At 49.7% G+C, this 16155-nt stretch overlaps 1 protein-coding gene across 1 annotated transcript; it reads left to right on the top strand.

The window, feature by feature from the left end:
* The first annotated feature begins 8498 nt into the window (after nucleotides 1-8498).
* Nucleotides 8499-9028, top strand: LOC100348958 (immunoglobulin iota chain). Its single transcript, XM_070065753.1, has 2 exons — nucleotides 8499-8544; nucleotides 8631-9028. Exons 1-2 carry the CDS (start codon nucleotides 8499-8501, stop codon nucleotides 9026-9028), a joined length of 444 nt encoding a protein of 147 aa, XP_069921854.1.
* The last annotated feature ends 7127 nt before the right edge of the window (nucleotides 9029-16155 follow it).

Raw genomic sequence — 16155 nt, 5'->3', positions numbered from 1 at the left:
GTCCATGCCGCCGCTCGACCCAGCTGGTGGCAGCTGTTGGCCCCATGCTGAGGCCACTGCTGGCCCGGGGCCACCCCTACCACTGCCACTCCAGCTCCTGTGGTCCCCACTGGGCTCCATGCATGGTGATCCTCCTGCACAGTGTTGTGTGGGGACTCTGCCTGGCCCCAGCCGCCTGGCCCCAAGGGCAGCAGCACCAGCAGAGAAAGTGGCATAGCTGCTGCCATGCCAGTGGCTGCTCCCACATAGGTCATCTCATTTCTCCTCCCTCCTCCCAAGCAATCGCAAGGGTCCAGATCATGTAGCTCCCTTCATGGCTCTACACAGGGGGAGGCCACCTCTGCCCCCGGGAGGTATGGGGGGGTGGGGTTCCAGTCCTTCTGGGGCAGATGGGCTAGGTAGAATGACTTTTACTTTCGTTTTTGCTTCCTGATTACTCTTTTTTTTTTTTTTTATCTTTTATTTAATGAATATAAATTTCCAAAGTACGACTCATGGGTTACAATGGCTTCCCCCCCCATACCGTCCCTCCCACCAACAACCCTCCCCTTTCCCACTCCCTCTCCCCTTCCATTCACATCAAGATTCATTTTCGATTATCTTAATATACAGAAGATCAGCTTAGTATACCTTAAGTAAGTATTTCAACAGTTTGCTCCCACACAGAAACATAAAGTGAAAAATAATAGATGATTTTTTTAAAATGATGATGAAATCAGATCAGACCTATTGTCATGTTTAATCCCAGTGAGAGTCAAGTTGGGAATTGAAAATTTCTTTCTTTCTTTTTTTTTTTTTTTTTTTTTTTTACAGAAGATCAGTTTAGTGTACATTAAGTAAAGATTTCAGTCGTTTGCACCCCCATAGAAACACAAAGTGAAATATACTGTTTGAGTACTCGTTATAGCATTAAGCCTCAGTGTACAGCACGTTAAGGACCGAGATCCTACATGAGGAGTAAGTGCACAGTGACTCCTGTTGTTGACTTTACCAATTGACACTCCTGTTTATGGCATCAGTAATCTCCCTATGCACCAGTTATGAGTTTCCAAGGCTATGGAAGCCCCTTGAGTTCTCCGACTCTTATCTTGTTTAGACACGGTCATAGTCAAAGTGGAGGTTCTCTCCTCCCTTCAGAGAAAGGCACCTCCCTCTTTGAAGACCTGTTCTTTATTACTCTTAGCCCATTCTCTTTCCCTGCCATCTTCCTCTGAGTCTTTGGGCTCTCCCAAGTCCTGTAAGGCCTTTAAGGTCTTGTCCTCTTTGGACAAAACTGCATTACCCATACTGAGGGTTTCACTTACCCTGAGAGACTGCTTAGCCTCAGCCGAAAAGTTACGGTTCGAGCCCCACGTTGGGCGCCAGATGCAGGGTCTTAGTTCACCCGAACAAGGATGGACTGGGTCTGAGGAAAGGTAAGTGCGCCGCTTGCCCGTTCCACAGCCTTCTGATCCCGGAGACAATCAGATGAAGAGGGGCGTCAAGTCAAGCAAGAACTCGTTTATTGCACGCATAACAAAGCCTTTTAAAGCACAAAACTGCAGAGTCTTTGGGGCAGGGCATAAGGACCAACCAATCACTTAAAAGGTCAGTTTATGGGGCAGTTTTTTATAGGACTAGCCATATGTCTATACAATCGTCATCAGTTGTCATCACTTCCCCTGATGTTGTGTAGCCAATTAGCTTTGGGTTCCACCCACCTTACTTCCTTTGGGCACCATCTTTGAATTTCCTCATGTGCCTAATTACCCGCACATATACAGAACTCTTCCATCTACTGGTTCCCTCTCTAGATGCCCACAAAGGCCAGGGCTGGACCAAGCAAAGCTGGCAGCCAGGAACTCAATGCAGGCCTCCCATATGGGTGGTAGGCACCCAACTACTTGAGCCATTTAACCTGCTGACTCTCAGGTGTGCATTAGCAAGAATGCTGGAATTAGAAGCAGAGCTGAGACTCAAAACCAAGTGCTCTGATACGTGAGGCAGTGATTCCAAGAGACATCCTAACTGCTATGCCAAACACCTGTCCCTAAATTTATCTCTTTTTTTAAAGATTTATTTACTTGAAAGAGTTACAGAGAGGCAGAGAGAGAGAAAAGTCTCCCATCTGTTTGTTCACTCCCCATTTGGCCACAATGGCCTGTGCTATGCCGATCAGAAGCCAGGAGCCAGGAGCTTCCTCTGGATCTCCCATGTTGGTGCAGGGTCTCAAGGACTTGGGCCATCTTCCACTGCTTTCCCAGGCCACAGCAGAGAGCTGGATCAGAAGTGTAGCAGCCTGGACTTGAATTGGTGGCCATATGGGATGGCAGCACTGCAGGTGGACACTTTACCCGCTACGCCACAGCACTGGTCCCCGCATTGATATCTGAGGTTGATAACACACCCTGTTATCAACCAGTTTTGTCATCTACCTGTTCCTCAGCCCCTACCTTCAACTCCTGACTTGCAGCCCAACCTCTCTTTTGCACTTCTTAAGACCTCCAGACCACCCCATGGAGGATACTGCTACCCTCCTCATCCACTGGTAGATAATTAAACTTGCTCTTTCTTTCATCCTCCAGCTTTGTCCTCGTTAATCCGGCACTGTTGATGAGGACTTAGATTTCAGTAACACTTCCACTAATGAGAGTCCATACTCCACATGTTTAGACTTCTCTCAGCCAGACAGGACAGACCTGATGTCAAAGCTCACACATGAGGAAGAACAGGGAAAGAACACTCAAGGCTGCCTGGTGCCCAGGCTTTAATTCTAGGATGCCACTTATTCCTATTTTTCAAAAATGGAACTCTTCCTGGTACATCTCTTCCCTTTTGTTCAGGAAAAGGGATGATAAGAGACCACCTGCTGGTGAAACAAGCAAACCTAAATTTTCATTATTTAAAACAAAAAAGACAAATAGAGTTCCAGGATGTGGGCCAATGTAGGAAACATGGGGCTTGGCACTCACAGCTTCATAACAAGAGAAAAGCTTAACAAACTGAAAATTAACTTTTCTTGGATACACGAGAGATGAGGTCACAGACAAAACATTCCTCCGAAAACGGATGTGACTGGCAGATCAAAGAATCACAGGTTTCCCCAGACAGAGGCCCCTGCTGGAGGTAGAACGTGGGTGGGAAATCACAAGTGGTAATAGGTGTATCCTGGGGGTCAATGTGGACTAGCTTAAGTGTTGAAAACTCCTGGGGCTGGCATTGTGTGTAGTGGGTAAAGCTGCTGCCTGCGATACCAGCATCCCATATGGGCACCGCTTTAAGTCCCAGCTGCTCCACTTCTTCTCCAGCTCTCTGCTAGTGTGCCTGGGAAGGCAGCAGAGGATGGCCCAAGTCTTTGGGCTCCTGTGCACACCCACATGGGAGACCCAGAAGAAACTCCTGGCTCCTGGCTTCAGATTGGCCTAGTTCCAGCCGTTGTGGCCATTTGGGGAGTGAACCAGTGGATGGAAGACCTCTCTCTCTCTCTCTCTCTGTCACTCTCTCTAACTCTGCCTTTCAAATCAATAAATTGCATGTGCAAAGGAAGTAAAATCACCCCTAGATGAAGTATTTGCAGTCCCAGGTTCATTGACATGTTAGTCACCATTGCCCAGCCAGAACAATTAGAGAAGAAAAAGAAACTAAAGGACCCCAGCTGGAAAGGAAGATGTGAAATTATGTTTGCATTAGGTGTGATCATATATGCATAAATTTTTAAAATGAATGATCTACTTGCCTATTTGAAAAAGAGAGAGAAAGAGAGAGGGAGAGTGAGAGAGAATCTTCCATCTGCTGGTTCACTCCCCAAATGTCTACAACAGCCAGATCTAGGCCAGGCCAAAGCCAAGGACCAGGAACTCCATCTAGATCTCCCACATGGCTGCAGGGGCCCAAGCACTTGGACCATCTTCCACTGCTTTCCCAAGACCCTTATTAGCAGGAAGCTGGATTGGAAGTGGAGCAGCTGGGATTCCAACCAGTGCTCTTAACCCACTTTATCCACTGCACCACAACACCTGCTACACAAAAAACTGTGAAGCCTCAACAAAAGTACTGTTAGAACTAGATAGGCTCAGGGCCAGCGCTGTGGCGCAGTGGGTTAAAGCCCTGGCCTGCAGTTCTGGCATCCCATATGGGTGCTGGTTCTAGTCCTGGCTGCTGCTCTTCCAATCCAGCTCTCTGCTGTGGCCTGGGAAAGCATAGAGGATGGCCCAAGTGCCTGGGTCCCTGCACCCATATGGGAGACCCAGGAGAAGCTCCTGGCTCCTGGCTTTGGATCAGTGCAGCTCTAAACATTGTGGCCATCTGGGGAGTGAACCAGCAGGTGGAAGACCTCTATCTCTACCTCTCTCTAACTCTGTCTTAAAAATAAATAAATCTTAAAAAAAGAACTAGATAGGTTCAGTAATATTGGAGGGCACAAAGTCAACATATGAAAAGCAATCATGGGGACAGCACCATGGCTCAGTGGGTAAAGCAGATGCCTGCAGTGTGGCATGCCCTATGGGCACTTTTTTTTGAGTCCTGGCTGCTCCACTTCTGATTCAGCTTCCTGATAATGTGCCTGGGAAAGCAGTTGAGGATTACCCAAGTGTTTGATCCCCATACCCACCTGGGTAACCTGAAGGAAGCCTGGCTCCTGGCTGCCCAGCTCCAGCCATTGTGGCCATTTGAGGGGTGAACCAGTAGATAGAAGATCTCTCTATCTCTGTCTCTTTTTCTCTCTCTGTAACTCTGCCCTTCAAATAAATAAATATGAAAAAAGCTATCATATTTATACACACAACAATGAACTGTCCAAAAAGTAAATTAAGAGAATCTCACTCAAAAGTGTCATTGAAAAGAATAAAATTCTTTTTTTAAGATTTCCTTATTTATTTTAAAGTCAGAGTTACAGAGAGAAGGAGAGGCAGAGAGAGAGAGAGAGAGAGAGAGAGAGAGATGTCTTCCACCCACTGGTTCAAGCCCCAGATGACTCCAATGGCCAGAGATGTGCCAATTCGAAACCAGGAGCCAGGGAGCTTCTTCCAGATCTCCTACATGGGTGTAGGGGCCGCAGGACTTGGGCCATCTCCTGCTGCTTTCCCAGCAGAAAGCTGGCTCAGAAGTGGAGCAGCCAGGACTCGAACCGGCATCCATATGGGATGCCCGCACTGCAGGCAGTAGCTTTACCCACCATGCCACAGCACCAGCCCCAAATAAAATTCTTAAGAATAAGCTTAACCACAGAGATGAAGAGTTTCACATGGATAACTACAAGTCAGAAACAAAAGAAAGAAGATCTAAGCAGAAAGAAAATAACCCCAAGATCAAGGATTGAAAGGCTATTAAGGGGACACTATTACCTGTTCCTAACTCCCAGCACTTGTGAAGGTGGCATCATTTGGAAATAGTCTTTGTGCATATAATTAAGATCAGGTCATAGTTGATTGTGATGGCCCATAATATGATAGGACTGGTGTCTTTCTTTTTTGACAGGCAGAGTTAGTGAAAGAGACAGAGAGAAAGGTCTTCCATCCATTGGTCCACCCCCCAAATGGCCTCTATGGCCAGCATGCTGTGCCAATCCAAAGCCAGGAGCCAGGTGCTTCCCCTGGTCTCCCATGTGGGTGCAGGGCCCAAGCACTTGGGCCATCCTCCACTGTGTTCCCGGGCCACAGCAGAGAGCTGGACTGGAAGAAGAGCTCCCCGGACAGAACCAGTGCCCCAACCGGGACTAGAACCCAGAGTACTGGTGCCGCAGGTGGAGGATTAGCCTAGTGAGCTGCAGTGCCGGCCTGGACTGGTGCCTTTTAATAAATTTATTTATTTAAGGAATTTATTTGAAGGAGAGAGAGAGAGAGAAATAGAATGGAGGGAGAGGGAGAGAGAAAGGGAGGGGGGAGGCAGAGGGAGCTCTCCCCACCATGGTTCCCCCCTCAGATGCCCACAGTGCTGAGGCTGGACCAGGCTGAAGTCAGGAACCAGGAGCTCCATCCAGGTCTTCCACAGGGGCAGCAGGGACGGAAGCACTCGAGCCATCGCCTGCTCCCTTCCTAGGCGTGCGTATGCAGAAAGCTGGGTTGGAGGCAGAGGGGAAACTCGAACCCGTGCACTCTGAGGGGATGTGGGTGACCCGAGGTGGGGACTCAGCCCCTGCACCCCACACCCACCCATCCAAGCGCGAGTTCAGAACACACGTGTCCCCTCGGCTTTGGGGAGCACACCTGCATTTTCCAGGGTCGGCCCTGTGTCTCAGATTCAGTCTCTGGCTTTGAATTTGGACCTCTTCCTTGGAGTTTCTCCTCAAGCCCTGAGCCAGGGACTTTACCTCCTGGGAGGGCAGGCGACACCTGCACAGCAGGTGCGTGGAGGGCAACATTCTTTTTCCACCACGATGCCAGAAAAAGCCCCTCTGCTGTTTCCGGTGAGCGCGAGAGCCCGCACTGCTGAGGGTGTCCTCTGTCTGCTTCCCTCTCAGAGAAGCCACATTAGTCTTCTGCCCATGGCTGCTTTGGAGCCAAGAGTCCTTCACGTCCTGGCCATCACCACTGCCTGCAGGGGTCTTCCTGCCTCTCACTCCCACCATGGATTCCCAAGGCCATGCTCCTCATTGGAAATCATGGAAAAGGAGTTTTATTAACCATGTATTTATTTATTTATTTGAAAGGCAGAGACAGAAATAGAGATAGAGAGAGAGAGGTCTTCCATCTGCTGGTGCACTCCCCAAATGGCCGCAACTGCCGGGACTGGGCTGGCCCAAAGCCAGGAGCCAATAGCTTCTTCCAGGTCTCCCATGTGGATGCAGGGGCCCCAGGACTTGAGCCATCCTCTGCTGCTTTCCCAGGCACATTAGTAGGGAGCTGGATCAGAAGAGGAGCAGCTGGGTTTCAGGCCAGCACCCGTAGGGGATGCTGGCCCTGCAGGCAGAGGCTTAACCTACTATGCCACAGTGCTGGCCCTGGAAAAGTGTCTTGTAACCACCTCCTGGTGTTTTGATAACTGGGCACTCAGGCAAATTGGCCATCACCAGGGCTCAGGGCTCAGGTCCTCATGTATCTGCCTCCCTGTTTCCTTATTATCATGTTACAATGGTTTATTTGACAGGGAAAGGGGTAGAACTGGAGAGACATATCTTCTATGTGCTGGTTTGTTCCCCAAATGGCTGCAACAGCCAGGGCTGGACCAGGTCAAAGCCAGGAGGCGGGAACTCCATCCAGATCTCCCACGTGGCTGGCAGGGACCCAAGTACCTGTGCCATCATCTGCTGCCTCCCAGTAAAGCTGGATTGGAATCACAGAGCGGCCAGGACTTGAACCAGGCACTCAGACATGGAATGTGACATCCCAAGCGACAGCTTAGCCTGCTGTGCCAGTTTTGGGGTGACACAGTTCAGTCCTAAGAGGACCCAGGGGAACCTGCTCTGTGGGCTGGAGAGTGGGCAGGGCTAGGAGTCTGGGTTCCCCTGGGGTCTCCTTCCCAAGACTCCAGTCACTCTACTTCAATATTAGGAGGGCCAGGAGCTGGGCTGAAGGCACGCCTAGGGTGAGGAAGGGATCAGAACACCCTATACTCTCCAGGGCCTGTGAAGTTAAATGCACAGAACCGCTGGTCCAAGTGAGAGAGGAAAAAATGCATTTACTCTTCTGCACGGGAGAGTGGCAGGACCTGCAGATACTTCCTGGAAAGGGCTGTTTCTGGCTTTGTGGCCCAATGGTCTCTGCCACTACTCAACTGTGTCCTTGGAGCAAGAAAAGAAGCCACAGACAGGGGCTGGTGCGGGGGCACGGTGGGGGAGGCTGCCACCTGTGGTGCCTGCATCCCATATGGGCACAGGTTTGTAGTGTCCCAGCTGCTCCTCTTCCAATCCAGCTCCCTGCTGTGGCCTGGGAAAGCAGCAGAAGATGGCCCAAGTCCTTGGACCCCTACACCCACATGGGAGACTGGGATGGAGTTCTTGGCTCCTGGCTTCAGGGGCTGTTGTGGTCTTCTAGGGGAGTGAACCAATAGATGGCGGATTCTCTCTCTCTCTCTCTCTCTCTCTCTCTCTCTCTCTCTCTTTCTCTCTCTCAACTCTGCCTTTCAAAATAAATAAATACATAAAATCTTAAAAGGTCACAGACAACAGGTGTGTACTGAGCAGGTGCTGTCAGCAGCCTGAGGCTGTGTCTTCTCTTTCCAGTTCGCTGGGCATTTAAAGTGGGACAGGAAAAGTTATTTCTGAGGGCCCCAGTTCCCTCTGAGGGGGAAGCTGAGGTCACTCCCAGGAGGGACCCGAGCCCACCGGCTGCCGTCCTGGGCCCCGGCCTGGGAGTCTCCAGCAGGTGCTTCCTCCCTCAGAGGCTGCCACGGAGCAAGACCAGAGCCACAAAGGCTGTTCCTGTAACTGACGCTGCAAACCCGTGAAAGCCTGGGATGGTAGTGACCAGGGACCGGGGCGTGTAGGGTCCCACCCCTCGGAGCAGGGAGGGAGCTGCCGGCTCAGAGTGAAGACCCCAGGAGTGGAGGTCATGGGAGATTGTGCTGTGTGGCTAGGAACCATGTCCTGGATTCCACTTTGGCTCCTGCTACTTGCCCAGTGCGCAGGTGAGGGAACTGGGAACCCCCGGAGCCCAAGCCCCCTGCCCCTGCGCGCCTCTTGCCCTGCCCCATATGCTGAATTTGGCCCCTAGGTGGTGGCCCTCAGCCGGCCTTGCACCAGCTGCCAACCGCATCTTCGGCCCTGGGGACCACGGTCCGTCTCACCTGCACCCTGAGCCGCGACCACAGCGTGGGACTACACAGCATCTACTGGTATCAGCAGAGGCCAGGCCACCCGCCCAGGTTCCTGCTGCAGTACTTCTCGCACTCCAACCAGCGCCACGGCCCCAGGATCCCTCCTGGCTTCTCTGGATCCAAGGACGTGGCCCGGAACAGCGGCTACCTGATTATCTCGGAGCTGCGGCCGGAGGATGAGGCTGTGTATTATTGCGCCATGGGCAGCCTGGAGGAGGAGATGGAGAGGAAGAGGAGGGAGGAAGAGGAGCCTGCGGCCTCAGGGTCCCAGGTGCCCAAGGACAGCGCGCCTTGAGGTGGAGACACCAGGATCGGTGCCCCCTGCCAGTTCCAGGAGTCCCCAGGCCACCCTGGAGTGTCTCTTGGCATGGGCAGTGTTGCTGGAAGCCCCCCGGGTTGGAGGCTGGGGTGAGGGATTAAAGTTCCTGTGTCTTCGGAAGTCGCAGTGCTGTGTTTTGCTGGGCACTGGAGCAGTCAGGATGGGTGGGGCGCAGTTGCGAGCCAGGATCCCAGAGAGCTTGGCCATTACCGCTGGCTTGGCTGGGCAATGTGGCCAGGGGCTCACCCCAGATCACAGCGCTGGGGTGGGGGAACAGCTGACCAAAGCACCTGCGTTCTTGGTGGGGGTGGGAAAGGGACATCTTTGCCAAGGGCGTGCCTTTCTGTAGGCATCAGCTGACTCATCAGCTGAGTTTACAGGGCTAATGAGCGTAGGGACACCTTCCCTGGGTCTCTGGGGGAGGTGACCTGGGGGTGCAGGGAGCTCCACCTTGGTTCTATTGAGATTCTGGGCTAACTAGTTCTCAGCTGTGGGGCTGTCCTGTGCATTGCAGGATTGGCCTCTGCCCACCAGCTGTGTCACTCCTCGGATTGTGCCAATCCCACGGGTCTCTAGACGTCACCAAGTGTCGCCAGGTGTGGCAGAGTCTCCCCAGCTGAGAAGCACCCATCTAAGGGAGAGCAGTGCCTTCACTCTCGGGCACAGAGCCAGGATTTGTTTGTTTGTTTTTTCCTGGAAAGGGCCAGGGAGTGAGTATTTTTGACCCCGTGGGCCGTTGCAGATGCTCAATGCTCAGTCGCAGCCAGAGATCATGGGAGCCCGCGCTGGTGCCTGTGCTCCTCAGATCTCATTTACAGAGCCAGGTGGGGCTGCCGGAGGTGTGGCCACTGGGGCCATAGTGGGCCACCCCTGCTCTGGAGGCCCCCCCCACCCCCAGGTCCCGCCTCCAAAGGCTTCAACCAAGCCTTTGCTTCCTGGGATCATCAGGGTCCCCTTCAGCTCCTCCTGTGACCCCAACTTGGGTGAGAACGTCCACTAGGATGGTAAAAAAGACCCCGAGAGCCCCTCCTCCTCTCCAACCAGAGACGGACACATGTCAGTACTGGCTGGTCCCCACGTGCTGCTGGCCTGCCTGTGGTCAAACTGCTGTCAGCTCACAGCAGGCCCCAGGGACCCTGTGTTCTTTCACTTCCTCGAATGCACAGAAGTTTCAGGCTCCCCCTGCCCCTGGCCCCACCCCCAAGGTCAGCCACGTGGCCTCCAGAAAAACGCCATCTTCTGCCTGTCACCCCCGCCCCCCATTCATACTCTGTGACTCCGGGATTCTGTGCTAGCACAACAAATCCAGGACAACTGTCCTGGGCTCCATTATCCTCCACGAGGGTTCGACCTTGGACTTGGGCTTTTGTTCAGCTACAGGGAGGGGCTTAGCTCTGTTGGCCTTGGAGGTTTCACCAGGTAGCATGTAGATACGTAGACTAGCGTGGATTCATTTTACGCGAAGCATTTAGCCCCGGGGTTGACTGTCACAGGCACTCCACAAAACGCCACTGTCACCCTTTCCTTGCCAATCACCAGCCTGTCTTTTCCTTCCAGCTGAGTCAGGTCCAGCCTCAGCCATTATCAGGCCTCGGGCTGCAGCCTGTGCCCTGCACACCTCACTGTCACTGCTCCCAGATCCAGCCTTGCCTGCATTCCACCTCTCTAACCCTTCATTCTTTTCCACACCTTCAGGTACATAGGCAAGATACATCTGTAGTTTCCAATTTTTATAGTGACCATATTTTTTAAAACAATTTAAAAGAAAGAGATGGGGGTCGGCATGGGAGACCTGGAGAAAGCTCCTGGCTCCTGGATTTGGCCTGGCCCAGCTCTGGCTGTTGTGGCCATTTGGGGAGTGAACCAATGGATGGAAGAACTCTCTCTCTGCCTCTGCCTCTCCCTCTCTATAACTTCACTTTTCAAATAAGTAAATAAACCTTTTTTAAAAAAATAAATGATTTTAATATGTTTTTAAAAAAGATTAATTATTTGAAGGGGGGGTAGAGAGAGAGAGGTTAGTCTTCTTTTCACTGTTCACTCCCCAAATGGCTGCAATGGCTGGAAGCAGGCCCATCTGAATCCAGAATCCAGGAGCTTCTTCTGGGCCTCCCACACAGGTACAGGGGCCCAAGGACTTGGGCCATCTTCTACTGCTTTCCCAGGCCATAGCAGAGAGCTGGATCAGAAGTGGAGCAGCTGGGACTCAAATCAGTGCCCATATGGGGTGCTGGCACTGAAGGCGGTGGTTTTACTTGATATGCCACAGCGCCAACCCCCATAATATATTCCTATTAACAGAAATACCCCAAACATTATTCTTCAACCTATAATCAACATAAAAATTGGGCATGAGATTGTTGACTATTTTGGTGCCCACTCTTCAAAATCCATTGTGTATTTTGCACTTGTCACTCATCTTTTTTTAAAAAAATTTATTTTTGTGAACTGAAATTGATCACTTGGACTAGTGAGATGGCATTGGTACATGCCACCTTGATGGGATTGTATTGGAATCCCCTGACACGTTTCTAACTCCACCATTTGGGGCAAGTCAGCTTGAGCGTGTCCCAAATTGTACCTCTCCTCCCTCTCTTATTCCCACTCTTATATTTAACAGAGATCACTTTTCAGTTAACTTTAAACACCTAAGAATAAGTGTGTGTTGATTGCAAAGTTAAACCAATAGTATGAAGTAGAACAAAAAAATACTAAAAGGGATAAAGTATTAAGTTGTACATCAACAGCCATGACAATGGCTGATCAAGTCACCGTTTCCCATAGTGTCTATTTCACTTCAACAGGTTTCCTTCTTGGTGTTCAGTCAGTTGTCACCGATCAGGGAGAACATATGGTATTTGTCCCTTTGGGACTGGCTTAATTCACTCAGCATGATGTTCTCCAGATCCCTCCATTTTGTTGCAAATGACCAGATTTCATTGTTTTTGACTGCTGTATAGTATTCTATAGAGTACATGTCCCATAATTTCTTTATCCAGTCTACTGTTGATGGGCATTTGTGTTAATTCCAGGTCTTAGCAATTGTGAATTGAGCTGCAATAAACATTAATGTGCAGACCACATTTTTGTTTGCCAATTTAATTTCCTTTGGGTAAATCACAAGGAGTGGGATTGCTGAGTCATGTGGTAGGGTTATATTCAGGTTTCTGAGGAATCTCCAGACTGACTTCCATAGTGGCTTAACCAGTTTGCCTTCCCACCAACAGTGGGTTAGTGTCCCTTTTTCCCCACATCCTCACCAGCATCTGTTGTTGATAGATTTCTGAATGTGAGCCATTCTAACCGGGGTGAGGTGAACCTCATTGTGGTTTTGATTTGCATTTTTCTGATTGCTAGTGATCCTGGACATTTTTTCATGTGTCTGTTGGCCATTTGGATTTCCTCTTTTGAAAAATGTCTATTGAGGTCCTTGCCCCATCTCTTAAGTGGGATGTTTGTTTTCATGTTGTGGAATTTCTTGATCTCTTTGTAGATTCTGGTTAGTGATAGGTCTAAGACTCAAAGGGATCACATAAACAAGACTAGTGTCTGCTAATACTAACTGATAGAATTAAGAAGGAGAGAACGATCCAACATGGGAAGCAGGATACACAGCAGACTCATAGAATGGCAGATGTCCTAAACAGCACTCTGGCCTCAGAATCAGCCCTTAAGGCATTCGGATCTGGCTGAAGAGCCCATGAGAGTATTTTAGGCATGGAAAGCCAAGACACTCTGGCAAAAAAAAAAAAGAGGACCTAATGAAAGATCTCTGCGAGTGAGATTCCAATAGAAAGAATGGGCCATCAAAGAAGGAGGTGCCTTTCTCTGAAGGGAGGAGAGAACTTCCACTTTGACTATGACCTTTTCTAAATAAGATCAAAGTCAGCCAACTCAAAAGGCTTCCATAGCCTTGGCAACTCATGACAAGAGCCTAGGGAGATTACTGACGCCACAAACAAGAGTGCCAAATTGTTAAGTCAACAACAGGGGTCACTGTGCACTTACTCCCCATGTAGGATCTCCATCCTTATTGTGTAGTTCAATGTTAATTAATGCTATAGCTAGTACGGAAACAGTATTTTACACTTTATGTTCTGTGTGGGTGCAAACTGATGAAATCTTTACTTAATATATACTAAATTGATCTTCTGTATATAAAGATAATTGAAAATGAATCTTGATGTGAATGGAATTGGAGAGGGAGTGGTAGATGGGAGGGTTGTGGGTGGGAGGGAAGTTATGGGGGGGAGGAGCCATTATAATCCATAAACTGTACTTTGGAAATTTATATTTACTAAATAAATGTTAATTTTTTTATTTTTTATTCATCTTACTTTGGACCAGTCATATTCCCGGTGGTCAGCGGGTATATGTGGCTTATGAAAAGGCAATGTGGGGTGAGGGAACAGACTCAGATTCCTTATTATTTTATTTTAAGATTTATGTATTTATTTGAGAGGGAGAGTTACAGAGAGTTAGAGCAAGAGGTCTTCCAACTGCTAGTTCACTGCCCAAATGGCTGCAATGGCCGGAGTTGCACCAGTCTGAAGCCAGGAGCCAGGAGCTTCTTCCTGGTCTCCCACATGGGTGTAGGGGCCCAAGGACTTGGGCCATCTTCTATTGCTTTCCCAGGCCATAGCAGAGAGCTGGATCAGAAGTGGAGCAGCTGGGACTTGAACCAGTGCCCATATGGGATGCTGGCACTGCAGGGAGAGGCTTAGCCCACTATACCACGGTGCTGGCTTCTGGCCTCTCAGATTCCTTTTCATGACACCATCTTTCAAGATTGGCTCAGACCCTTCCCCAAGCCCTGTTTCCTGTGCACAATCCACCGCCCCACACTCCTCACCTTGTTTCTGCCTACTTAAGCTGATGGCAACTGATCAAACACCGATTCCCTTGGTGGCCTTCCAACTTCCGCCCAACTGCTTACTTGGAGGAAGGACTTGGTGGCCCTTGGCAGCCACTGACACAGGGTTCCACCATTCTTTCAACCCTCACCTCTTGGGCAAGACCCCCAGAGGGAGCAATGATTGGCTTTCTCTGGTGTGCCAACAGCACGTCTTCCTACCTTGATTTAGCCCCTCCACCACACCTCTACTTCTGTCTAGGAAGACTACACACACACACACACCCTTTTGATTGATAGACAAGTTTGAAACAGGTCAATGCAGAGAACTTTCTGAACCTGTAATGGAGGGAGAAGGTGTCAGGAGAGGGGTTCCCAGATTGCTAGGGTCCACTCACTAGCAAAGACCCCTCCAGGTGCCCACAGGGCCTGAACAGACCAAAGAAGGGCATGGGGGTACTGAGAGTTCCCGCTGTTACCTGGAGGGGCCAGGCAGAGGGTTCCTGGCTCCCGGGCCCAGGTTAGGAAGATGGAGATGAGGCCCACCTGGAAGCCCCTCCTGGTACCCCCATCTGCGCACTTGCCCCTGGGATTGTGTGTACCTGCTGCTGCCCTGCCTGCCATGGCCCCGAAACCCTGCTTCCCTCTTCCCCCGTGGACACTGGGGCTTTTCTTGTGTGTTGACTGTGTCTGGACCCTGGGAAAAACCCATCTGGAGAAAAACAGATCAACAGTCCTAGATTTTTCTGATGAAAACAGCTTTGGTTACTTTGGTTAAAGGTGGTGAATTTTTATAAATGATTGAGACTATATTAGATATAATTACAGACAATAGCTTTAAAAATTCAATACATCTTTTGCATTTTGGCCATGTCTTTTTTTTTAAAGATTTATTTATTTACTTGAAAGGCAGAGGTCCAGAGAGGCAGAGGCAGAGAGAGAGAGAGAGAGAGAGAGAGAGAGAGAGAGAGAGTCTTCCATTCACTGGTTCACTCCCCAATTGGCCGCAATGGCCACTGCTGAGCTGATCTGAAGCCAGGAGCCTGGAGCGTCTTCTGGGTCTCCCATGTGGGTGCAGGGGCCTGAGGACTTGGCCCATTTCCTTCTTCCTTCCTCCCTCCCTTCCTTTCTCTCTCTCTCTCTCTCTCTCTAGATTTGACTAACTTGGTTTTTAATGACTTACAAAGGCTTTAGGTAGAATTAGTTCTCTTTGAATACAGTAACTTTTAAAAATTACCTCAACTCAAAGCTTAATATTCCCAAAGTTTAAAATAACCTAGTGTACGATCCAAATTAAAATAAGCTGACCCCACACTGCAAACATACGTGCTTCTCTGCAAATCAGTAGAGGGGTCAGTATATCTGGAGAAATGCACCATCCATCATGTGTTAGTGTTAGGATAAACACTAACACCAAACAGGTCAATTTTGTATAAGCACTGCACAAACAGTGCATTTACTCAGCAGTTGGCTGACAACCTTAAATAGCTGGCAGATAGCTGGGAGCAAGGCAGTAAGGACAGATAGACAGAGGTAACAGAGACACAGGAGAGAGCCAGCGAGCGAGCCAAAACCCGGAGTGACAAACAGAACATTAACTAAGAGGCTGCGAGGCCCCACTCAGAGCTTATTTTATAAAATCCAAATAAAGTCATATTTTATCTACTTCTAAAGGAAAGAGTTGAGAAATATTTCCTTCAAAGATGGTTAGAATTTTTTTTTAAATATAGGTGGCTTTGGAATGAAATTTTCAGTTATCTAAGAAAACATCTAAAGTGATTTCACCTGTAGTGAAACGTTGGGCCATTTTCCACTGCTTTCCCAGGCCATAGCAGAGAGCTGGATCAGAAGTGGAGCAGCTGGGACTCGAACTGGTGCCCATATGGGATGCCGGCACTGCAGGCAGTGGCTTTACCCACTACACCACAGTGCTGGCCCCACCTGATTGCATTTAACAATGAAAGTCAGGTGTTTAGTTGTATCGGGGGTATCTAGTCATGTCTTTGGGCTGTCTAAATGACTATAGGGAGAGACAAAGTAAGACTGACTTGAAGTTTTTTAGAGGAACGGTCTGTGTTGTGGTGCAGTGGGTTAAGCCACCGCTTGCAACACCAGCCCCCTATGTTGGAGTGCCGGCTGGAGTCCCAGCTGCTCCACTGCCAATCCAGCTCCCTGCTAACGCACCTGGGAAAGCCAGGGGTAGATGGCTCAAGTACTTGGGCGCTGTTACCCATGTGGGAGACCTGGATGG

Source organism: Oryctolagus cuniculus, chromosome 21 (assembly GCF_964237555.1).
Source record: "Oryctolagus cuniculus chromosome 21, mOryCun1.1, whole genome shotgun sequence".
In the NCBI taxonomy this organism is placed as follows: Eukaryota; Metazoa; Chordata; class Mammalia; order Lagomorpha; family Leporidae; genus Oryctolagus; species Oryctolagus cuniculus.
This window is presented reverse-complemented; position numbering and strand designations above follow the sequence as displayed.

Coding starts and splice junctions, on each gene's coding strand:
- LOC100348958 (XM_070065753.1), top strand. CDS start 8,499: ATGTCCTGGATTCCACTTTGGCTCCTGCTACTTGCCCAGTGCGCAG. Junction 8,545..8,630: donor GCTACTTGCCCAGTGCGCAG/GTGAGGGAACTG, acceptor TTTGGCCCCTAG/GTGGTGGCCCTCAGCCGGCC.